Source organism: Sinocyclocheilus grahami, unplaced genomic scaffold (genome assembly GCF_001515645.1).
Source record: "Sinocyclocheilus grahami isolate Dianchi unplaced genomic scaffold, SAMN03320097.WGS_v1.1 scaffold782.1, whole genome shotgun sequence".
Lineage (NCBI taxonomy): Eukaryota > Metazoa > Chordata > Actinopteri > Cypriniformes > Cyprinidae > Sinocyclocheilus > Sinocyclocheilus grahami.
In genome coordinates, this window is record NW_015505961.1 from 135,290 (window position 1) to 157,584 (window position 22,295).

General features: G+C 36.8%; 1 protein-coding gene across 1 annotated transcript in view; it reads left to right on the forward strand.

Annotated features, from left to right (window-relative positions):
- The window catches only part of fbn2b (fibrillin 2b), an 86,374-nt gene that overhangs the window by 11,260 nt on the left and 52,819 nt on the right, over window positions 1-22,295 (forward strand). Inside the window, exons 5-9 of the mRNA XM_016246061.1 lie at window positions 5,069-5,164; window positions 5,525-5,620; window positions 12,549-12,746; window positions 15,507-15,632; window positions 19,097-19,222. Coding sequence (XP_016101547.1) covers window positions 5,069-5,164; window positions 5,525-5,620; window positions 12,549-12,746; window positions 15,507-15,632; window positions 19,097-19,222 — 642 coding nt within the window. The remainder of the gene's footprint in view (window positions 1-5,068; window positions 5,165-5,524; window positions 5,621-12,548; window positions 12,747-15,506; window positions 15,633-19,096; window positions 19,223-22,295) is intronic.

A 22,295-nucleotide genomic window follows, 5' to 3' on the forward strand; every position in this document is an offset into this window, starting at 1 on the left:
CTGCAATTACTCCATAAATAACAAGCCGCCACACGGATGTTAGCCATAGCCATTAGCGTCCAAATACCGCAGCTGTGCTCCAGATACTGTAACGCTAACCTCTTCCTCTTCATCACTAATGTCTGATTACCATACATCTGAATTTTTTATGTTAGGCCATCAGCAGTGTTATTTTAGTATCATTAATATACTATTAAAGTAACTAGTTTTTTTTTTTCGTTTCGTTTTTTTCGTTTTTATTTTTATCTTATCCAATTTAGATAAACTTTTAGTAATTTTGTTGTTTTAGTAATTTTATTGTTTTTTGTTAACCCATTGCACTTGTTAACAATAGCTAACTACAATAGTTAATGAAAAATACTAATTTTAGTTCAAGTTTCATTGCAACATTTATTAATACATTATTAAAGTAAAAAGTAAAAAATATTTTTAATGGAACTGAGCTGACATGAACTAACAATAAATAGTTGTATTTTTATTAATTAATGTTACCAAAGATGAATGAATTCTGTAAAAAATGTATTGCTCATTAATTGTTAGTTAATGTACTTAATGTTAACTAATAAGACCTTATTGCAATGTGTTACCAATATTAATAGTGCTATATTAGTGCTTCAGCTTAAACTAAATAAAAGTGAGATATGTTGCCTTGGAGCTAAATTAAATATAAAAAAGTTTTGTTTTAGATATTTTAGTATTTCAATTTTTAAAAAAATTGAAATTAGAAATGTTGCAATGGCAACTAACTAAAATTAGTTTAATTTTTGTTGTAGTTATTTTAGTACTTAAACTAAACGAAAATCCGAAATGTTGCCTTAGCAAATAACTAAAATAAAAACAAGTTTAAGTTTTGTTTTAGTAATTTTAGAACTTCAACTTAAAATAAACAAAAATGATAAATGTTTCTAATTTTAAACTAACTGATATAAAACGTTTAAAGAGTTATTTTAGTTCTTAAACTTAACAAAAATTAGAAGTGCTTTTATTTCAGTTAGCTTAAAGTTAAAAAGTTTAAGTTTTGTTGTGTTTGTTTTAGTTTAAACTTAACGGAAATCTGAAATGGTACCTTGGCAACTAACTGAAATAAAATGTGTAATTTTTGTTGTGGTTATTTTAGTACTTAAACTAAGCAAAAATGAGAAATGTAGCCTAGGCAAATAACTAAAATAAAAATAAGTTTCAAGTTGTTTTAGGTATTTTAGTACTTCAACTTAAAATAAACAAAATGAGAAATGTTTTGAAATGAAACATTTAAGTTTTGTTTTAGTTATTTTAATTCTTAAACTTAACTAAATAAAATATGTTTATATTTTACATTATATTTAATTCATTTCAGTTAACGTTTATTGTATTTCAAGTAATGAAAATGTTACTTAATAGTTTTAGTTTTAATAACCGTCTTTTTTCTGCCATATGTACATTAACTGACAGTCACCACTGATAAGCTACTACTAAATATATTGTAGAAACTTAATTTTCTGTAAAGCTGCTTTGCAACGATTTGTATCGAGAAAAGCGCTATACAAATAAACTTGAATTTAATTTAATTTAATTAATAACCCAAAAACCCTGGCCGACAGCTCTTAAATCGGATCTCTGGATTTATAATAGAAAGTAGAACAAGAACTAGCGCTCGCTGCTATACTTTAGGGCCTTTCGCACCACGGGAACCTTTTCATAGTACCAGAACTAATTGTGGAACTACCAACGATTTGTATCGTGAAAAGCGCTATACAAATAAACTTGAATTTAATTTAATTGAATTAATAACCCAAAAACCCTGGCCGACAGCTCTTAAATCGGATCTCTGGATTTATAATAGAAAGTAGAAAAAGAACTAGCGCTCGCTGCTATACTTTAGGGCCTTTCGCACCACGGGAACCTTTTCATAGTACCAGAACTAATTGTGGAACTACCTACTTTTTTGGCGTTTTCGCACCTCCGGAACTGGGTGCGATTTTAGTACCGGACTGCCTTTTTCGAGAACCAAATTAGCTCCTACTCCGGAGCAGGGTCTAACCAGCACAACTGGTACTATCCGTGACGTAAGTAGACACTGATTGGCCAAACGCGTATGAAAACGCCCTCACCCGCCATGATTTAAAACACTGTGTAAACATACTGTAAACGTTGTCAACTTATTTCGCAAGTATGGAGAACAGCGATAGATGGACGGATGCTGAAGTGCAGGCACTTGTAGCAAATGTAGCACTGCCAGTTATCGTTGGATATTCTTAGTCCTCCTTTCCGTTCTTTCAATCGCTTTACATATACGTCGACTTTGCATGTCCATCATTGTGAAACCCGTGAGACACAACAAACACACAGCTCAGATCACAGCGTCCTCCATCCTCCTGTTGTTAACGTTGTTCTTCTTTGTTTCTGTTGTTGAACGCCGCGCACAAATGACGACACTGTCGACCGGCTTACGTCACTTCTTAGTAGACAGTCTCGGTGCGAATGCTAACCTTTAAATAGTACTGGGAAATAGTTCGCGCAAAATCGTCCCAGTACTTTAGTACTGTACATTTAGTTCTGGAACTAAAGCGGTGCGAAAGGCCCTTTTGAGAAGCTATTCATTTTCATCTTGAACCCCATGATGTCTCATTGGTGAATCTGACGTTGACAGGCCACGGATCTCCACGCCACGAGAAAGAAACGACCATAAAGGACCTCTGTTTCTCAGCCTCGCTCATGTTTCCTGCCGTCAACGTAGCTTGTAAAAAAGTGACAGATGTGACTGCTGTAGACAGAGGTGCATTGTGGGGTGGCAGGCCTCGGGGAGCCCCGTTTTGAGCGTGTGCGTCTCAGCACGTGCAGCTCACTTAGCATGGGTCAGCGAGCGAACCACCTGTAGGGGGCCATCAGCAGGTCTAGCCAATGAAGTCATTTCCTGCGCTTTAGGAAAACATGGCCCATCATGCTCAAACATTTACAGGCCTTGCTGTTGAAAGCATGCCATCATCGAAAAAAACAAAAAGCACTCACGTTTGATCTCCATCCAGCAGCATTTTTCATGTGAAATCAGACAAAAACAGGCAAATTTTTCAAAAAAAAACCTTTTCATCCTTTACCCTCTGTTTTAGTTTATTCTTTTTTAAGTTTCTTTAAAAGGATTAGATCATGGCAGGCGAAGATAAAAAGAATAAATGAGGAACTGTTAAATTTTTTTTTTTTTTGGGGTAAGTAGTAGCTTTAATTTTATTTTGGTGGGAGCGTTGACAGGCCACGGATCTCCACGCCACGAGAAAGAAACGACCATAAAGGACCTCTGTTTCTCAGCCTCGCTCATGTTTCCTGCCGTCAACGTAGCTTGTAAAAAAGTGACAGATGTGACTGCTGTAGACAGAGGTGCATTGTGGGGTGGCAGGCCTCGGGGAGCCCCGTTTTGAGCGTGTGCGTCTCAGCACGTGCAGCTCACTTAGCATGGGTCAGCGAGCGAACCACCTGTAGGGGGCCATCAGCAGGTCTAGCCAATGAAGTCATTTCCTGCGCTTTAGGAAAACATGGCCCATCATGCTCAAACATTTACAGGCCTTGCTGTTGAAAGCATGCCATCGTCGAAAAAAACAAAAAGCACTCACGTTTGATCTCCATCCAGCAGCATTTTTCATGTGAAATCAGACAAAAACAGGCAAATTTTTCAAAAAAAACCCTTTTCATCCTTTACCCTCTGTTTTATTCTTTTTTAAGTTTCTTTAAAAGGATTAGATCATGGCAGGCGAAGATAAAAGGAATAAATGAGGAACTGTTAAATTTTTTTTTTGTCAGGGATAAGTAGTAGCTTGAATTATATTTGGGCTGAAGCGTAACGGCACGATGCCTTTGTTTAGACAGAATGAAAGAGTTTGGAGACAGCAACGTTTTGATGCAACCGATGGGGAACATCAATCTTTTTAAAAACTCGGTGCGAGAGTCCCATCAGAGATGATTCGTTGTGCTTATGTCATGCAATTTTATATCGCCATAGTTTCATATACAAACCCTATTGAACTCTATTGAAAGTTTTGCTAAATGATTCGTTCTGCGGCAAGAGAATTTCCATTTCGTGAAAATTGCTGGAAAATAAATCTACGTGTCCAAAAAAACGTCTGGTAGAAAATCAGGATGAAAATAGGCTTTTGTTGGCCAAGTTACCAGTAATTTGAATTGGCGGTCGCTGATATTGGAAAGACAATAAATATGTAAAACAATTAAGGGTCTTTCTCAATATATACTGTAAGTATGATTAAGTTAAATAAATAGTGGGAGGCAGATACAGTAAACTGAAATATACACAAGTGTAACATACATACAGTTATATATATGTACAGTTGAAGAATGTTCAAAATATGTTCTCTGAAAAAAGATCTTAATAAATAGGCTGTGTGATATAGCTAAGAAAGGTTTTTGGAGCTTTTCTGTATTTTACATATTTCTACATCTATGCAGGAATCTTCATTTCCATTAAACAATGTAACAATTTAATACAAGAACTATAAACTGGTAAAAATCGAGTGTACAAATGTTTCACACACTGCTTTGCAAATGCCACATGGAAACTTTCGTGAACATTTTTTTATCGGTTTTGAATCGATTTCATTACATTTATATATTTACACAGATGTAAATATATGTATACAGACACTTTCACTTTTTTTTTTGAATGATTATTTTTCGAAATTGCAAATAAAGATTATTAGATCCTTTTTCTGTTTTTTATACTTTAAATTTTCATGTTTAATACAGTGTATTACTTGCTATTTCTTTGTAATTCTGTGATATTTACTTGCAATTTCTGAGTGTTTAAAACTAAATCCCACAGCAGTCTTTTTAGTGCAGTTCATCACAGTGGCAACAATATTCATAGTGTACAATGCCACGTTTTTTAGAAAGCAGTTTGAACTGATTCCTGGAAATTAATCAAAGATTTTTTTTCTAGTATAAGATTTTATCTAATAATTTATCTATTTTTTGGGTTATTCCCAAATAACAGGGTTACTTTTAGCTGCATGCATGGTTCATTGTTATACTGAGCACAATTGAGCACTCTAGACGAATTCTAATCACCTCTCTTGTCTCTGTACAGTCCAGTCCTGCAGCGTCAGATGCATGAATGGAGGGGTCTGTAATGAAGATGCCTGCTCGTGTCAGAAGGGCTACACAGGAAGTCACTGTGGACAGCGTAAGTGAATCTTTCTTTTCAGAACGTCCAGACATCAGCACATACCTGTCCAGACACAGACAACAATAGATGATTTCACAAGAGTTTGGCTTACAGACACAAATGATTTCAGATTGCATTCAAACCCAACTATATATTTATCTAAATGTTTTATTTATGTCTTATGTCATTTATTTTTTTTTGTATTTTATTAAATTTTTTATTTACTAATCTTAAGACCTTTTAATGAAAATCAAGAACTTTCCAAACATTCCAAAGAACCATATAGCAACTCAAGAACTCTATATGTATTTTTTTCTAATTGTAAGATAAAATGTAATAAAACAGATTCTTTCATTTCACCAATTTTGCTTTATGTAGCTGTGTGTGAGAGCGGATGTCAAAATGGCGGGCGTTGTATTGGACCCAACAGATGTGCTTGTGTCTACGGTTTTACTGGGCCGCAGTGCGAGAGAGGTAAGCCATTGCTATGCTTCCAAAGTTCATATTTTCTCAAGTCTTAATTGTGTTGACGTCTGTGAAGATGTGCGGTTTGTTTACCGTCTCAGGCCTGCTTCAAGAATGTGGTAACACTGTGTCAATGTGACCCAGAAATGCTCCGATGGTAATTTACAGTACTTTAGTTTTGAGGCGGTGCGCTTCCCCTTCACTGTGGCTAGTGTGAAATTAATGCTACAGTTTACATTGTGGCCACATCTCTCAGAGCAGGAACAATGCGGTAATCTGGGGCGAAAAAAGGACGAAAGCCTCCCTCACGTGTGCACGAGACGTTCTATCAGAGGTGAAATCCTTGGCTGGAGTTATGAGAAAATGACATACTGAAAGGACCGTAAAGGCAGTTCCCATCAGGCCGTGTGAATTGTGGGAGAGAAGCGCCCCAGGCACACTAGACCGAATACCTAAGCCATTTTTCGGTACCCCACCCTCCTGCGTCTGGTTCTCTGTTTGACCCCACCCCTTCACGAAGCCCCTTGTGCAATCGTAGGCCGGTTCCCTTTGAAAACCCAACACAGGGAGGTGGAAAATTTTGGGAGACATCTGGCAGTAGATAAAGTAGGGTGGAAATGACAAGGGAACATTTCTGTGGAGACTTTTCTGACAAGAAAGGGTGGTGGTGGGGGGTGTTCTCCAAGAAATGGAGACCCCAGCTGTGTATACACAGCCAAGCCTGAACTAGTACAAACAATCTCTTCACACTGAGAGCACCGTCCACGGGACACCTTCCTCCTTTCTGGGCCACCCGACCAGATCCATTCAGTCCAGACTCTCGTCTCCGAAACTCCCCAGACACACCCTCAAGGTCCTTGCTTGTAGGTTGTAAAAACGTCAATCTAAGCAATTAGTCATTTCACAGAGCAGAAATAGACTCTTTATTTAGCCAGTCTCAGGCACACCTGTTTATCATCAAGCGACTGGATTTCACACAGTTGATGAATTTCCAAAAGATGATGCAGGCCTGATGTCAGTTTCTCTATTTGGTTCTTCCCAAAAAAGTCAGCACCGTCTTCCAAGAAAGAGGTAGTAACAAAGAAATTGAATCCTGAAAAGACTGAAGCACAATAGCTGGCTTGCGTTTTTAGAAAGTCAGTCGTCTGCAGAAGAGTTCAGCGAACATAATGCAAGCTCAGCTGTGAGTCGGCACGGTTTATAGAGGGAGTTAAGCGAGTTAACGGTAAGAATGGTGTTAGGCCCATCTAATTCGTTTTCCTTTTAGCCACGTGTGATCTGCGTTATCGCTTACCGTGGCCCACACTGAAGAAAGCTATGCGTAATATTCATTCGCAGTTGAGGGTTGACTTTGCTCAGGGTCATGGGTCACTAGTCCATTTTAGTTTGATCAATTACCACTGTTTTGGCACAGATGCCATTGGTTTTTTCTATGTGGTGCATTGGATTCTAGAGGAAAAGGGTTTTCCGAGCAATGAAATGTGACTAATCCTCCTGTAACCACAAGAGAATGAATGAAAAGGACCGAGTGTCACTAGACTGACTCATTTGGGAGTCATAAAACTGTTGTAACCTTGGCTTGTTGGATGTGTACAACAGAGATAAGATGCGAAGAGATTGCCTGTCTTAATTAGCCGTACTGTAAATCACAGAGCAGTAAAAGAGTTTGTTGGTCTGTCCGAAAAACTTCAAAGTCTTTCACAGGAACGCTTGACCGTCTAATGTTTTCTTTCTACCCACCCTTTTTTTCTTCAGACCTACGTGAATGAACTTCTGCTTCTCCCCAAGTGAAAAAAACTAATTTCTTATCTTGGTGTGTACTCTGATTAAACCGAAATAGGTCACAACAAAGCAAGAGACTATTCCCAGTCGTTGACTCTTAAGCACGTTTTTGGCTGCGCTTGAGGTTTCAACATGCAGTTGGGTCCCCACGGCTTGACGTTCCAGACTAGATTAACTTCCCTCTGACTGATTTTTCATTTCTTAGAAGGTCTTTCATGACAGTCTACTCCATTTCAGTCCATTAGCTCTGAGGATGATAAAAACAGGCCAAGCCATTGGAGTGTGAAGAAAGCTGGAATTCCTCCTGCCAAATTATGCTGCCACTCAGTCTTTGGACAAGGGTGAATGTCACATATCAGTGATCTTCTGAGGCATCGTTTTTCCCCATCTTGCCTCATGATTCATGATAATGTACGCTGCTGAATAGTTGGCAGATGTCACTGGCAGGGAAACACTGTGGTGACTAAACGGAAAGTAGAGGTGAGTGAGCGTTTGGCAGGATAGGGTGTAGGTGAATGGTTTTGATCTGACAAGCCACTCGAATTGTAATCAAGGCGAAATTACTTCCGAATGTTGTCTGCATCACAGACACATCCCCCCTTCTCCGGAATATGAGTCTGCTTGCTTTTGGGAAGCAAGGTCTGCGCTTCCGGCTTCCGAATGATGTTGGCAGGAGCCTTTAGACTCCCTGGCTCCAGTTTCATTGTAGATCAAAGGGTTGTTAGACAGACCTGAGCAGCTTCAAGGATGTTCTTATGGCAGACATTTCTCAGTACCTTCTACATTATTATCCTTCACTGCAAAGCAACTTGTGACGTCCATGCAGTCCTCTGTGTTGGTATTGTAAAACTACTTACATGTCCAAAAAAAGTTGACCAGGGGTCTGCAAACTTGGTCCTGTAGGGCTGGTGTTCTGCAGAGTTTAGCTCCAAATTGCTTCAACACACCTGCCTGGAAGTTCTAGCATGCCTAGTAAGAACCTAGGATTGGGTATCGTTTGAAATGTATCAATTCCAATTCTGATTTCGATTCTGCTTATCGACTCTGATTCTTTTCGATTCCCAGTTTCAGTTCAAATGTGATTAAAGAATGATATCAAGCATATCTATTCTGTATCTCTTTTTGCAAAACATTTAGTTGTAGCTAAATAGCATGAACAAAAATTAGCAGGCTACATGAAAACTGGACTCGTTTAAGAGCTGTTTGTGTGCAAAATAGAGCTGCATGATTCTGGATAAATTGAGGGTTTTTTTATGGAGATTGTGGTTTTCTTATGATTCTGAAGAAAAAACAGACAACTAAACAAAATCACATGTAATTTATGAATGAATGATTCAATGACTAATTCAAGATTTACTTGTTTCATTACTGGATGAATCAGCATTTTTGAACGAATCTCTTGAATGATTCAAAGACAAATACATTTTAACAGCCCATTTTCGCCACCTACTTGTGTTTTTTTTTATGGAGATTGTGGTTTTCTTATGATTCTGAAGAAAAAACACAACTAAACAAAATCACATGTAATTTATGAATGAATGATTCAATGACTAATTCAAGATTTACTTGTTTCATTACTGGATGAATCAGCATTTTTGAACGAATCTCTTGAATGATTCAAAGACAAATACATTTTAACAGCCCATTTTCGCCACCTACTTGTGTAACATTGTAATTGATAAATCTTTATTTAAAGTGTCAAATTACTTTTAAAAGGTTATTTACTCTTATTTTAATCGCTATTTAAATGTTCAAATCACACTGATGTGATCGTACGCTGCACGGACGAACCAAATGATCACAACGTTGTGATCGCACACGTCAAAAGGTTGAGGAATGAAACAGATGAATCATTGTAATTTAGGAATAGAATCATGGTGTTTGTATTGTGTTTGTGATCTTTAATGATCTGTTAAATTAAAGTGCTTTGTAATGTTGGTGGTGACATCTCTCTTGCTTAGCTTGTTTAGCTTATCACAAATATTATACTTAGCTTTTTCGGCTTCTGATCGCAAGTGTAGCCAAACTTTGGAGCTCTTAGATTAGTGAGCAAGGTCCTGGCAGATCGCCAGTTTGGGTCCTCCCAGATGAAAGAAAAAAGCGCACACAGAAATCGATTGGTGGAATCGAAATTTTAATTTTACAGCAAGTATCCAATTTCTGACCTCAAGTATCCGATTCTGGAATTGGAATCGATGTTCGATTCCCAACCCTAGCTACCTCAAAGTAGAGGTCGCAAGGTTGTTTTTGCTTATAGACACTCTATTTTTTTGCACTGAATTTGTTTGCTCCCAACAGGGGAAATGACCAAATCCATAAATTAAGAAGATCTTGACTTTATAGATATGCCCCAGAACAGTTTGGGTCCTCCCAGATGAAAGAAAAAAGCGCACACAGGAATCGATTGGTGGAATCGAAATTTTAATTTTACAGCAAGTATCCAATTTCTGACCTCAAGTATCCGATTCTGGAATTGGAATCGACGTTCGATTCCCAACCCTAGCTACCTCAAAGTAGAGGTCGCAAGGTTGTTTTTGCTTATAGACACTCTATTTTTTTGCACTGAATTTGTTTGCTCCCAACAGGGGAAATGACCAAATCCATAAATTAAGAAGATCTTGACTTTATAGATATGCCCCAGAAGGCTTTACCCATATGCATATCATCACTCACCGTAAGAGTCAAAGCAGCAATATAGAGAGGCTGATGAATTGGAATACTGGATATGCACGGACACATCTGGGCCTTAGCTTGTCCCATCGTAGTCCTGACCAGGCACAATTAATCAATCCCAGATGTGCATAGGATGCTCACAGTGGGTTGCCTCAACTTGGAGAGGACCTGCATTCCTGGACTCAAATTGTCCAGGAAGAACGGCCAGGTCAGGGGAGTGCATGAGGGACAAGGAGAAGGGACAGCAAGGGGATTTGAAGGCACGTGAAGGGGAAATCTTCATAGTCCTTCTTCCCTTTTTGTCTTCTCCTCTTGACCTACTTTCTTAGTGCCATTTCCCTCCCTCTTGGGTATGGATATATGATTTAGCTTTTGTTTTGCATGCAATATTATGAAGGATATGGAAAGATTTGTTAATTTCTTTGAGGAACGACCAGGATCAGGATCTCATTCACATCCCGCCAGAGTAAACCGACTCTCACAGAATACCCCAAACAAATGCAGGATCTCGTTCAATTATGTTTTCAAAACAACACTAGCAAAGACTTGGAGGATGCAATACCGCACAGCCGGGCATTTGTTTGAGTTCTTTTAAACAGAAATGACTGCATCCTGAAATGGTCAGTTTATTTCAGTGTCGAATTGGTTTGTTTGATGCTCAAAACATCGTTAATGTGATTACTGTAAGTCGTCTCAATTGGCAGCCAGCACAAAGGAAGTCACTTGGCCGAATCTCCAACAGTCAAAACAGTGCAAGTACCACTATCCCACATTTCGACCTCAGCCAAAAACAAGATTGTTTGTCATGGAAATTGCCATTATTGATGCAACCCAGCAATTTCTTAGCGATTATCTGGTTATCCTATTAGAAGACCGTGAAAGAGAATTCCTGTCAGAGCATTCCCAGACCGACCTCCAGCTTGGGAAACAGCTGCGTGATGGAGAAGATGCATATGCTTATTTCTTTATCCATGAATGTGATTTCTTGTGGTCATAATTTCTTGGTTGCATGTCATGTTTGTTAGCGCTTTTTTTCATGGGTTTTTTCAGCCCATGTTGGCTTGGTGGTCTTGGCTGGTTTATCCTAGTTTAGCAATTGGCCAGCTAGTCAAATAAATGCCACGAAACCAGACTAACCTGACCAGTGAAAACCAGCATAGTGGCCAGCGAAGCCCAGCACACCACCTTAGGCCAGTTTAAGCTGTTTTCATGGTTTTGAGATGGTATTGTTCCCTATGAAAGGCTTTTTCACTATTGTAGCCAGAGCTGGGTAGTAACTGATTACATGTAATCTGGATTACGTAATCAGATTCCAAAAATTAAATACTTGCAATTAGATTAAATTACATTTCAAAATACTTATCAGACTACAGTAACTTTTTGATCCATTTTTATTTGAATTATTACTCAGTATGTTATTTAACCATTTATTTGTATCTCTTTGGAACAAATCCACATTATGTCTTATTTACATGTAATGCAGGGATTCCCAAACTTTTTTTTATCATCTTTCACCCAATATATTTACTTGAAGTACCACTGAGATTCAAAAGTAAATATTTTAATTATTAAGTATCACATTTGCATGTTCATGGTTCTCTGACGTTGATTAATGGTCACATGACATGCAGGTAAACAACTGAAACATTCCCATTTTTTAGTAAGAGTTGCATTTTGATTGATGTCATTTTAGAATTATTTAATTTTACATTATTATGATTTAATAAATTTTTAGATTTTCATTAAACTCACAAACCACCTATAGTTCCTTTATAAACCGCGTTTTGGGAAACCTTGAAACAATATATTGTTTAATGCACTTCGTGCTGTAGGGATTCCCAAACTTTTTTTTATCATCTTTCACCCAATATATTTACTTGAAGTACCACTGAGATTCAAAAGTAAATATTTTAATTATTAAGTATCACATTTGCATGTTCATGGTTCTCTGACATTGATTAATGTTCACATGACATGCAGGTAAACAACTGAAACATTCCCATTTTTTAGTAAGAGTTGCATTTTGATTGATGTCATTTTAGAATTATTTAATTTTACATTATTATGATTTAATAAATTTTTAGATTTTCATTAAACTCACAAACCACCTATAGTTCCTTTATAAACCGCGTTTTGGGAAACCTTGAAACAATATATTGTTTAATGCACTTCGTGCTGTTAATTACAACGAATGGAATATATTTGCATTTTTATATCAATATGGTACAAGATTATCCTATTTAAATCAATGTGATAAACGAGTTAGGTCAAAAGTATTCTAAAAGTAATCCAAAAGTAGTCTGATTATATTACCTAAAATGTGTAATGCAATGGATTACGTTACTAAATACAATTAAATTAATGAAATTTGGAATCAGTTATGGACTACAATTTGTAAGTAAACTACCCAGCTCTGGTATCCCAATAGTTTATTCACATACTTATCGACCTCTCTAACACTCTTCATCTCTCCTATAATCAGACTACAGGACTGGGCCATGCTTCACACAAGTCAACAACCAGATGTGCCAAGGTCAGCTGAGCGGCATCGTTTGCACCAAGACGTTGTGTTGCGCCACCATCGGGCGAGCGTGGGGTCACCCATGCGAGATGTGCCCTGCCCAACCCCACCCTTGCCGAAGAGGTTTCATCCCCAACATCCGCACCGGTGCTTGCCAAGGTAAGAATGAGTGTCTGGCGTCTGAACAAACAGTTCTTTCCTTCTCAGCGTCTGGCGAATTCTTGCCCTAATAACCAGCCTGACGTGGCAGATGACACTAAGAGCGGTCATGGACTGTTTAGGGTAACCCCTACCACTCCAGTCCCTGTCCAAGAGGACACTTCCCCATTGTGTTTCTTGGTAGAGTCAAATATTTAGATGACTTCCATTGGGAGTGTTTTAAATGGGATTACATAATGGCTTGTCACATTTATTTGTAATTATAGGCATATTGTTTGGACTTCTTGTTTGATATTCAGGGACACAGATGGACATGATTTAATTCTGTTCTCAAGGCCTGTTACACATTATAAACATATTCGATTAGGTCATGAACATTCAGTAGATGAGGTTACCATAGCATGATTAACACTGATTTGGAGAGGCTTTTTTCGGTCAGATACAATTTTTCGTTTGCAACAGGGGCAAGCAAAACTCTTGCAAAACTATTTTGATGGGAATTACGTATTATTTTGCAGGACCCAGTATATTTATGTCACTACATTCAGTTCTCAGTTCTTTTTCCTTGACGCTGTGGATTCTGCACAGTGTTTTATATACTATTTAGATTTAGTTAACAACAATAACCCTGATTCTGCAGCAGCGCAGATGAAAATAACCAGCTCTTACAATCCAGTTGCTTCGCCCTCAGAGATATTTTGCGAGCCAAAATAGCAAATGCCGCCCTGATTTCACACATCATCTCAAAGACGACCCCTCCCAATGTCTGTCTTTAACTTAAGATATTCTTTTCCTCCCCTCAATATACAACATAAGAGACAAGTCCAAGTCTGGCCTAGATTTGCCCAAAGACGGAGTGCTTTTGCAAAAGTCTGCCTGGCTGAAGTACAAAGCACACACATGTGCACATTCGGGCGGGAGGATTTGCGTACCGTGCAGCGAGCTTTCCAGAGTATTTTTGTGTTTGACGGCATTTAATGGAAGAAGTTATTTTCAGTCTATATTAGTAGACAGAACCAATGATTTGGTGCTTATTGGATACAGGTTGAAGGTCTGCGGATGTGCGTATCAACATAAAGAGACAGATTAATGCAGTGCTAGCCTGATATGTAAGCACTGTCCAATCCAGACAATACCAAAGATCTGTAATTGTGTTATGAAGTCTGAAAATGCCCAGACTGTGAGCTAACAAAGATGATACATGTGTTTAACCAAAGTCCCTTTCAAGGAACGTCCGTTCACTCGGCCGCCATATTTGCAACGCCCCCGGGCAGCTCAAACAAGAACAAGTCCTATCTAAACGAATGGGGGAATCCTGAAATCTCAAAAACTGGCCGCTGAACTCGCGATTAAATTAGATATTTCAAATCAGCAACAAAATCTGAAATGAACCGCCCCATGAATGTTGTTTCTTATGCTCAAATAGCGTTTAAAAAGCTTATTTTTCAGGCTAGACCAGCCAATGCGCATGCGTAGTTCCAACGCGCTTATGACTGTGCATGCGCATCGGTTGGTTTAGCCTCGGGTTTCTATGGGATCCGGAGCTTCTAACGGCCGCTGCAGTGATACGCCGCTGAACTCGCGATTAAATTCGATATTTCAAATCAGCAACAAAATCTGAAATGAACCGCCCCATGAATGTTGTTTCTTATGCTCAAATAGCGTTTAAAAAGCTTATTTTTCAGGCTAGACCAGCCAATGCGCATGCGTAGTTCCAACGCGCTTATGACTGTGCATGCGCATCGGTTGGTTTAGCCTCGGGTTTCTATGGGATCCGGAGCTTCTAACGGCCGCTGCAGTGATACAATAACTTTACCAATCAACGATTGGCTCTTTCATTTAGAAGGCTGGACTATCCTGCCATATTGCGCGTTGCAGTTTCTCCCATTCATAAGTATAGGAGTGAATCGTCTTTGTATTTCTATAGTCTTTGGTTTAACCCTCTCATAGATATAAAGTGAACAACAAGAGATCCTTAAACTAAGCGAAACCCATTAGAGTCTCAATTTAAGAGCTTTAGACGCTGCTGTTGTAGTAGAAATTACCAGGTTTGTGCCCTTACAGAAAATTCAGTGCTACATAAAAAGACGTCCAAAACCTGGAAATTAAACTTATGTCCGTTGAATTTGAAATAAAAGGTCTTGCTTTCACTGCAATCATGTTACTTGACCTGAAAAGAAAAACAATAGGTTATATTTAGAATTAAATACTAGTGTACTTATTGCATACTTCACAGCATATATTGACGACTCTCTTTTTAGTATGTGAAATAGTATGCAAGATAAACACTGCTGTAGATGTACACAACACTGTTGTCATTACATTATATCCAGTTTTAGGCTTCTTTGAGAACTAATTTCTGTGCAAATCAATTGTAAGTCCATTCTTAAACGGCTTCATATAATTAGTTTTACATGAACGATTTAAACAAAAAATTTTTTATAAATGAGGCTCATTGTTAAAAAGAAAACCTGCTAAATTTTGTGTAAAAATTCTTACCTCTTCTGCAGTCAGATCGAATAATATGTAATGATAAGCTTAAAACTTGGTTGATATTGCTTCCAGGTTGTAAAAATTTAATTTAAAATTAAATTGAATGTGTTTATTGGTAGCGAGTTGAGTGCATTGGATGTATGGTTGTTCACAGCATTTTTGCAAAAGTACTGTTTATGAGATAAAAACAAAAAAAAATGTATTAAACCATTTGGTCAAGTTGTGTTCAAACTGTGTTTGCTTCCTTTCTTCTCTTCATTTTATTAGACGTGGACGAGTGTCAGGCCGTCCCAGGACTGTGTGCTGGAGGAAACTGCATTAACACAGTGGGCTCCTATGAGTGCAAATGTCCCGCGGGTCACCGGCAAAGTGAGACCAACCAGAAGTGCGAAGGTACGTCACTTACTGCACAAAGTCCAAACCACACAAGCTGTCAGAAAACAGCACGAGAATGATCTCAGTCCTATTCGTAACTCGTAACTGGAAAAAAAAGTTGAGTCACACACTTGGCGTCTTCTTCGACATTGTAAGCTTTCCGAGTTGTTGATATGCATGAAATGTTGACGTCAGATCTGAGAATCCAGGGAGAATTGCCTGGAATCAGCCTAGATGATGGTTTATGCTGGTTTCTGGTTTAGTTGGTTGACCGTTTTCCTCTGTGGGTCTGTCTTTAACGTTAGACAGTGCTGTTTGGGTGGAATTTAAACAATGCAGATTGAAAACAAACAGGCGTGTTGTAAAGCGGGGGTCTGTGGTTCTTGGATCCAAGCCTGCCCTTTAGGAGGATTGAGATAATACCTAAATAGAGAGATAAAGAGAGAGATAGTGGATCACAGCTATTATATACCAGATGGGTGTGGTTATTTCTTATCTACCACAGTATTATATTTCAATTTAGTGTGCTGTTTTGGTATTACAATACTGGTGCAAAATGCAAGTGAATTAACAATAGTTAATGGAGAAAACGGGCAGTATTAACAAATAAAGTAAAACAATAGGTGCAAAAATAAGAATTTTGAATAAATGTGTTCTTGAAAATACAACTGAACAATAGTAAATAAAAGTAAATATGTTAAGTTAAAATTAATTAATGAAATAAAAAAATATTTTATACATATTTTCAGTGTAATTTTAGTTTTTATAAATATGTGCTTGTCATTATATTTATTTATTCATTTTTTTGTTTTAGTTTTTTTACTTCTATTTGGCTTTAATTCCATATTTATTCTATATATTTTAATATATAATTCTATATATTTTAAAACTATGTTCTTACTTTAATTATATTTACTAGTTTTTAATTAGCACCTCGACTTATTTTATTGCAGTTAATAACCAAGGCAACATTCCTAAATTAATTTAAATTCTCATCTAATATTTATCATTTTATTTCAGCTAAAATAAAATAAATATTTTATTTATTGAAATTGTATTCTTTTTATATAATTTTATTTTACACTATTGCACTATTTATAAAATAAATGTATTCAAATATTATATTTTATTTTACACCGCGGTTTCATTCAAATCTGTTTTATAAAGGTCAGCATTGATTACAGCTTGCATTCTGCTTTTCCAGGCAGTCTTCTAATGAAAAGTGTCCTACCTGTAGTAAATGACATTACTCAGAGGTTGTTTTTATCATAACTCTATTAACTTGATTTATGTTTTATTCAAGTATCTACTTTGTCTCAGATGTTTGTCATAAAATTCCTGAGTAGGAATACTAATAGGCACAAATGAGTTGTTGATATACAGGAAGAGTACAGCGCTGTAAAAAATTCAGAGACACATTTATTTTCTCATAGATGCATCTGGGAAGCAAGAAAATTAAGTAAAAGTGAAAACGCTTACTCCCGGTTACGCTTACTCTTAATGGTGTCTAGGAGAAACAACTGAGATCTCATTTGTGACTTTCCTGCAAGTTTCTACATTTTCACTTCTCATTCAAAACTGTAAGTAAAGAGTTAAGCATGTAAACCAATAGGATTCGACATACTTCCAGTAAGCCAGACGGAGGGAATCCCAACCCTTGAGGTTATTAGTTTAACGCAGAATCACATTTTGACCCCGAATGACAAGGCCGTGACTAAAATGAAGGTTTGGAGAAGAAGCAGACCTCTGTCTGCAGGCTTCACCCAGGCAGCCCTTTTCCTCAAGCAAGCAAATGAGAGAGAAATGTCTGTAAATTAGATACTCGAGTGATCACTAAAACACCCTGAACTATGAGTCTGAATGGCTGGAGTTCGCTGGAAAAGTGCTGCTCTGTTTTCTTTGAAGCCTTGTGGAGGGTGGAAAAAAACCCCAGGTGGTAGTTCTGTGGGGCGAGGAGGGGCGCTTAATTACAAGACAATGGTGTGGTGGAAAAAGTCTTGCCCCGGACGAGGAGGTACAGCATGAGGCATACCTCGCACTGCTTACGGGGCACTTTCTGACTCTCAAGAGGTGGTAAGGAGACTTACTCATTTCAGCGAAAGTAGCTCAAGAAAGCTGAAAACAGTTTGCATGAAAATGCACATATAAAGGTTCCTGTAGGACTTTGGGTTTAGCAGAACTTCTTATATTTAGTGATTTAGGGTTCTTGATTTGTCATAAGTTCCTGAGATTTTTAACGTTATATTATAGTTCTTCTCATTTTAGATCATCCATTCCATTATTAAAAACTTCTTGCAATGTCATAGAAGGACCTTTCTAAGTTCTTATGATGCTGTAAAAGAACCTTTCAAAGTTCTTAGGTCACAGAAGAACCTTTTTGTGACATCATATGAACCTAAAATGGAATGTTGATGTATCTTTTTTTTAAGTTCATAAGTCATAGAAGAACCTTTTTGTAATATCATAAGAACCTAAAGTTCATTATAGGAACTTAAGGTTCTTATGATGTGATAAACAGGTTCTTATAATGTCTTACAAATGTCTAAGTTCAATGCCACTGAAGAAAACTTCAAAAAGTTCTTATAATGCCATTAAACTTTGTTTTTATGATATTATAAAAATGTTTTTTTATGACTTAACTAAAAAAGGGTATTCTAAGGTTTTGCGTGTCATAGAAAACTTTTTACGTGTTTATATCATAAAATGGTTCTTTTAAACAGGTTTGTCTGAGCTCTTATGATGTCATTAAATAACCTTTTTAAGTGCTTAAAATTTCCATTAAAAATTCAACTTCTTATAACATCATAAAAGGTTCTCCTATGAATGAAGAAGTTATAAAGGTTCTTCTAAGTTCTTGCGATGTCATAGAAAAACCTTAAGAAGAACTTTTATTTTAATGGAATTAGAAGAACTTAAAAAGGTTCTTCAAGGACAATCTAAAAAGAAATGTATGATATCATAAGTTCTTTAATGGTGTTATAAAAATTAAAAAGGTTCTTCTGTGAAAGAACCTATTTAAGTTCTTCAGTCATGAGAACCATTTTATGATAATTAAAAAGGTTCTTCAATGACATAATGAGAACTTAGAAGAACTTTATGATATCATAAGAAATTGAAGTACTTTAATGGCGTTACAAGAACTTTAAAAGGTTCTTCTGTGATACTGTAAGAACTTAAGGTCCTTGCACACCGAGTCCGAAATTTTCGTATGTTTCGTATTCGTCATCCTTTCCTATCAAAATGTTTGCTACGGATGCGAAAACGCAGAAAATCGAACCTGATCCAAATTTTTTTTATGATGGACGAAAGTTTCGGAGGCAGTGTGTAAACGTGATTGACACAACGTGTTAAAAAAGCTTGCTACGGATGCGAAAACGCAGAAAATCTAACTTTTTTTTTTACGTGCAAAAATTTCGGACGAGAATTTCGGAGTGCTCAGCATCTTGAAATGTTTAACAATTCCAGGAAATGCTGTATTTTAGATATTGACGAATGCACAACCATTTCGGGAGCGTGTGACGGCGGGGAATGTACCAACACCGCCGGCAGCTACGTGTGCACCTGTCCGCGGGGATACGTTACCAGCACAGACGGCTCCAGATGTGTCGGTGAGACTCTTTCATCCACACACACACAAACACACATGCACGCCCACTCGTGTTCTCGTGACCTTACACTCCTGGGTCGCATCTGAGCCGTGCATCATATTGCTTGTATGACTCGTGGGATGAACTTGTGTGTGGTCAATCGCTTCAAGCCCAGGCAAGTGTGCTTGTGTGTATATAGGCCGGTATCTTCATCTGCAAACAGGACAGAACTGTTGTTTTAAAAATGTAAATAAACCTGGATGAGTTAGCGACATATTTTTTCAGGTCAAATGTGTAATTTCTGCACCACTAGTGGCACCTAATGGAATTTTTTGACGGAAATTTTCTGACGGAAAAATTCTGGTGCTGCTAATGCCGCAGAAATGTTTACGTTTCAAATTTGTTTCTTATTTTGAGCTCTTAAAATGTTTAATTCTCAGGATTTGCTCATTGCATGTTCGTGTTTTTGTTCAAATCTTGCTAAAAAAATTTCATTTCTATTGTTAGCTAACTTAAAATAATCAGTTCATTTTAGCAATAAAGTTCTTCTGTAGCATCATATAAACTTAAAGTTCTTCAGTGACTTTATAAAAACTTTTTCAGTTTTGAATTGGTTTCTTGTTTTGAGAATGAACATCTTCCAGTGTCAGTATTTACTCATTCAACGTTCATGTTTTAACATTTTGCAAAAAAAAGAAAAAGTTGCTAGCAAAATATTAATATATTAATCTATATTAATATTCAGTCCGTTTTAGCAAAAGATGGCTAAAAGTTCTTCTGTAGCATCATATGAACCTAAAAAGTTTCTTTTTTCAATGAATTCACAAGAACTTAGAATCTTTTTAAGATTTGAATTGGTTTCTTGTTTTGAGAACTTAAAATTTTTCATGTCGGGATTTACTTTTACGCTCAGGTCATTTTAACAACAGATAATTTTTTTACATTTCTGTTGGTAGCAAACATAAAATGGTCAGTCCATTTTTTGCAAAAGATGTCTAAAAGTTATTCTGTAGCATCATATAAACTTAAAAAGCTTTATCTATGGCATCATTTACTTTTTAGGTATCATTTAGGTTTTAGGTTTTGAATTTGTTCCTTTCGTGTCAGAATTCACCCGTGGTATGTTAATGATTTTGTTAACATTGTCTTTTTGTTGTTTTTCTTTTTCAGAAAACATAAAATTGTCAGTCCATTTTTGCAATTCTTCATTCTTCTGAGACATCATAAGAACTTTGAAGAACCGTTAGCTTCATCATAAGAATTTAAAAATGAGTTTATAAGAATTTCATCATAAGAATTTAATTAATAGAACTTAAAATGTAATTATAAAACTTAAAGATTGCATTATGAAACAAACCTTTAATCATAAGGATTTAAAAGACTTTATAAGAATTTCATCTTAAGAATTTAATTATAAGAACTTATGAATGTTCTCTTATGGTATTGGGCTGTAAAACCCTTTTAGAAACTTGATCGTGTTTGTGAAGCAGCTGTCAGGAAACCTCAGCCAGGTGTTGCACGGTTCAGTGCATATCAGAACAACACTGACACGAAAAATCCAGTTTTGCTGAAGGACATGCTTGCGTTATGGAATTGATTAAAAAACTGTGTGATCTGACATCCCTTGGATAAAAGAGGTCATACTCACACTCATCTTACAATGATTGTTGTTTTCCAAAAAAAATAAAATGTTGTCAATCTTTCATCAAAACATTCTGGGAAACACAAGCAGAAATAATTTCTATAGGTTTATTTGTAAGAAAAAAAAATGTAACGCACTTCTTGGTTTCACAAATAATTTACCTGATAATTTGTTCGACTTGTTTCATAAATGCAACAATTTACATACAAATAAATCTCTGTGCAAATGAAAATATTTGGGGTAAAAGATGTCATATTAATGGCCATCTTATTATGATTGTTGTTTTCAATAAGAAAAAAATATTTGTTTTCATAATCTTTCATCAAAACATTGTGAGAAACACATGGAGAACTAATTTCGGCATAAATTGGCATTATGAAAAATGTTTGTAAAACCAATTGTGGATTTGCAAATAATTTACCTGAAAATTTATTTGGTTGATTTAATGAATGAAACAATTTACATTCAAATGAAACTTTGTACAAATGAAAATCATTCAGGTAAAAGATGCCATATCCATGCTTATCTTACAATTATTGTTGCTTTCAATAAGAAAACATTTTTTGTTTTTGTAATCTTTTGTCAAACATTGTGAGAAACACATGGAGAACAAATTTCTTCATAAATTGGCATTAAGAAAAATGTTCGTAAAACCTATTGTGGTTTTGCAAATAATTTACATGGGAATTTATTTGGTTGATTTAATGAATGCAACAGTTTACATACAAATGAAACTTTGTACAAATGAAAATTGTTCAGGTAAAATATGTCATATTCATGCTCATCTTACAATTATTGTTACTTTCAGTAAGAGAAAAAAAAAATTGCTTTCGTAATCTTTCATCAGAACATTTTGGGAAACACATGGAGAAAATTCTTTGGTTTTACAAATATCTGGAAATTTGTTTGGTGATTTCATGAATGCAACAATTTACATTTTTTCTGTTGACGTCACAAAGGTCAAATGCACAGGCAGATGTAAATGTATTTAAATGTGATGCCATTACACACTGCCTTTAAAAACGCAATCCAAAGTTTTAGGCTTTAGTTTGAGACTTCAGTTTGGTTATGGAGAGAGTTTGTTGGTTTCTTTTGGTGAACAGGTCTCGCGCGGTCTCATCCAGTCTCGGGGGATCAGACGCCAGAGGACAACGGTGAAAACAGAGTCACATGGATGCTATTTCCTCCTGCTAACATTCCAGTACAGTGAGGCAGAGGCACTGTTGACTCTGGCGTCGCCTCTGTCTTTTCTCTTTACTGTCCGTTTCTCCCACACTCCCTTCTCTTTTTATACACGCCGTCTTGAGTTTCTCACTCCCGCCACCCCATATGTCTCTCGTAACCCCGTGATCTGTAGGGTCCCCGGGTGCAAATAAAGAAACGTGAGATATCGGCCCTGGATGATGCATTGACGTGGCCTTCATTTGTTCCCAGAAACCCGTGTGAATTTAC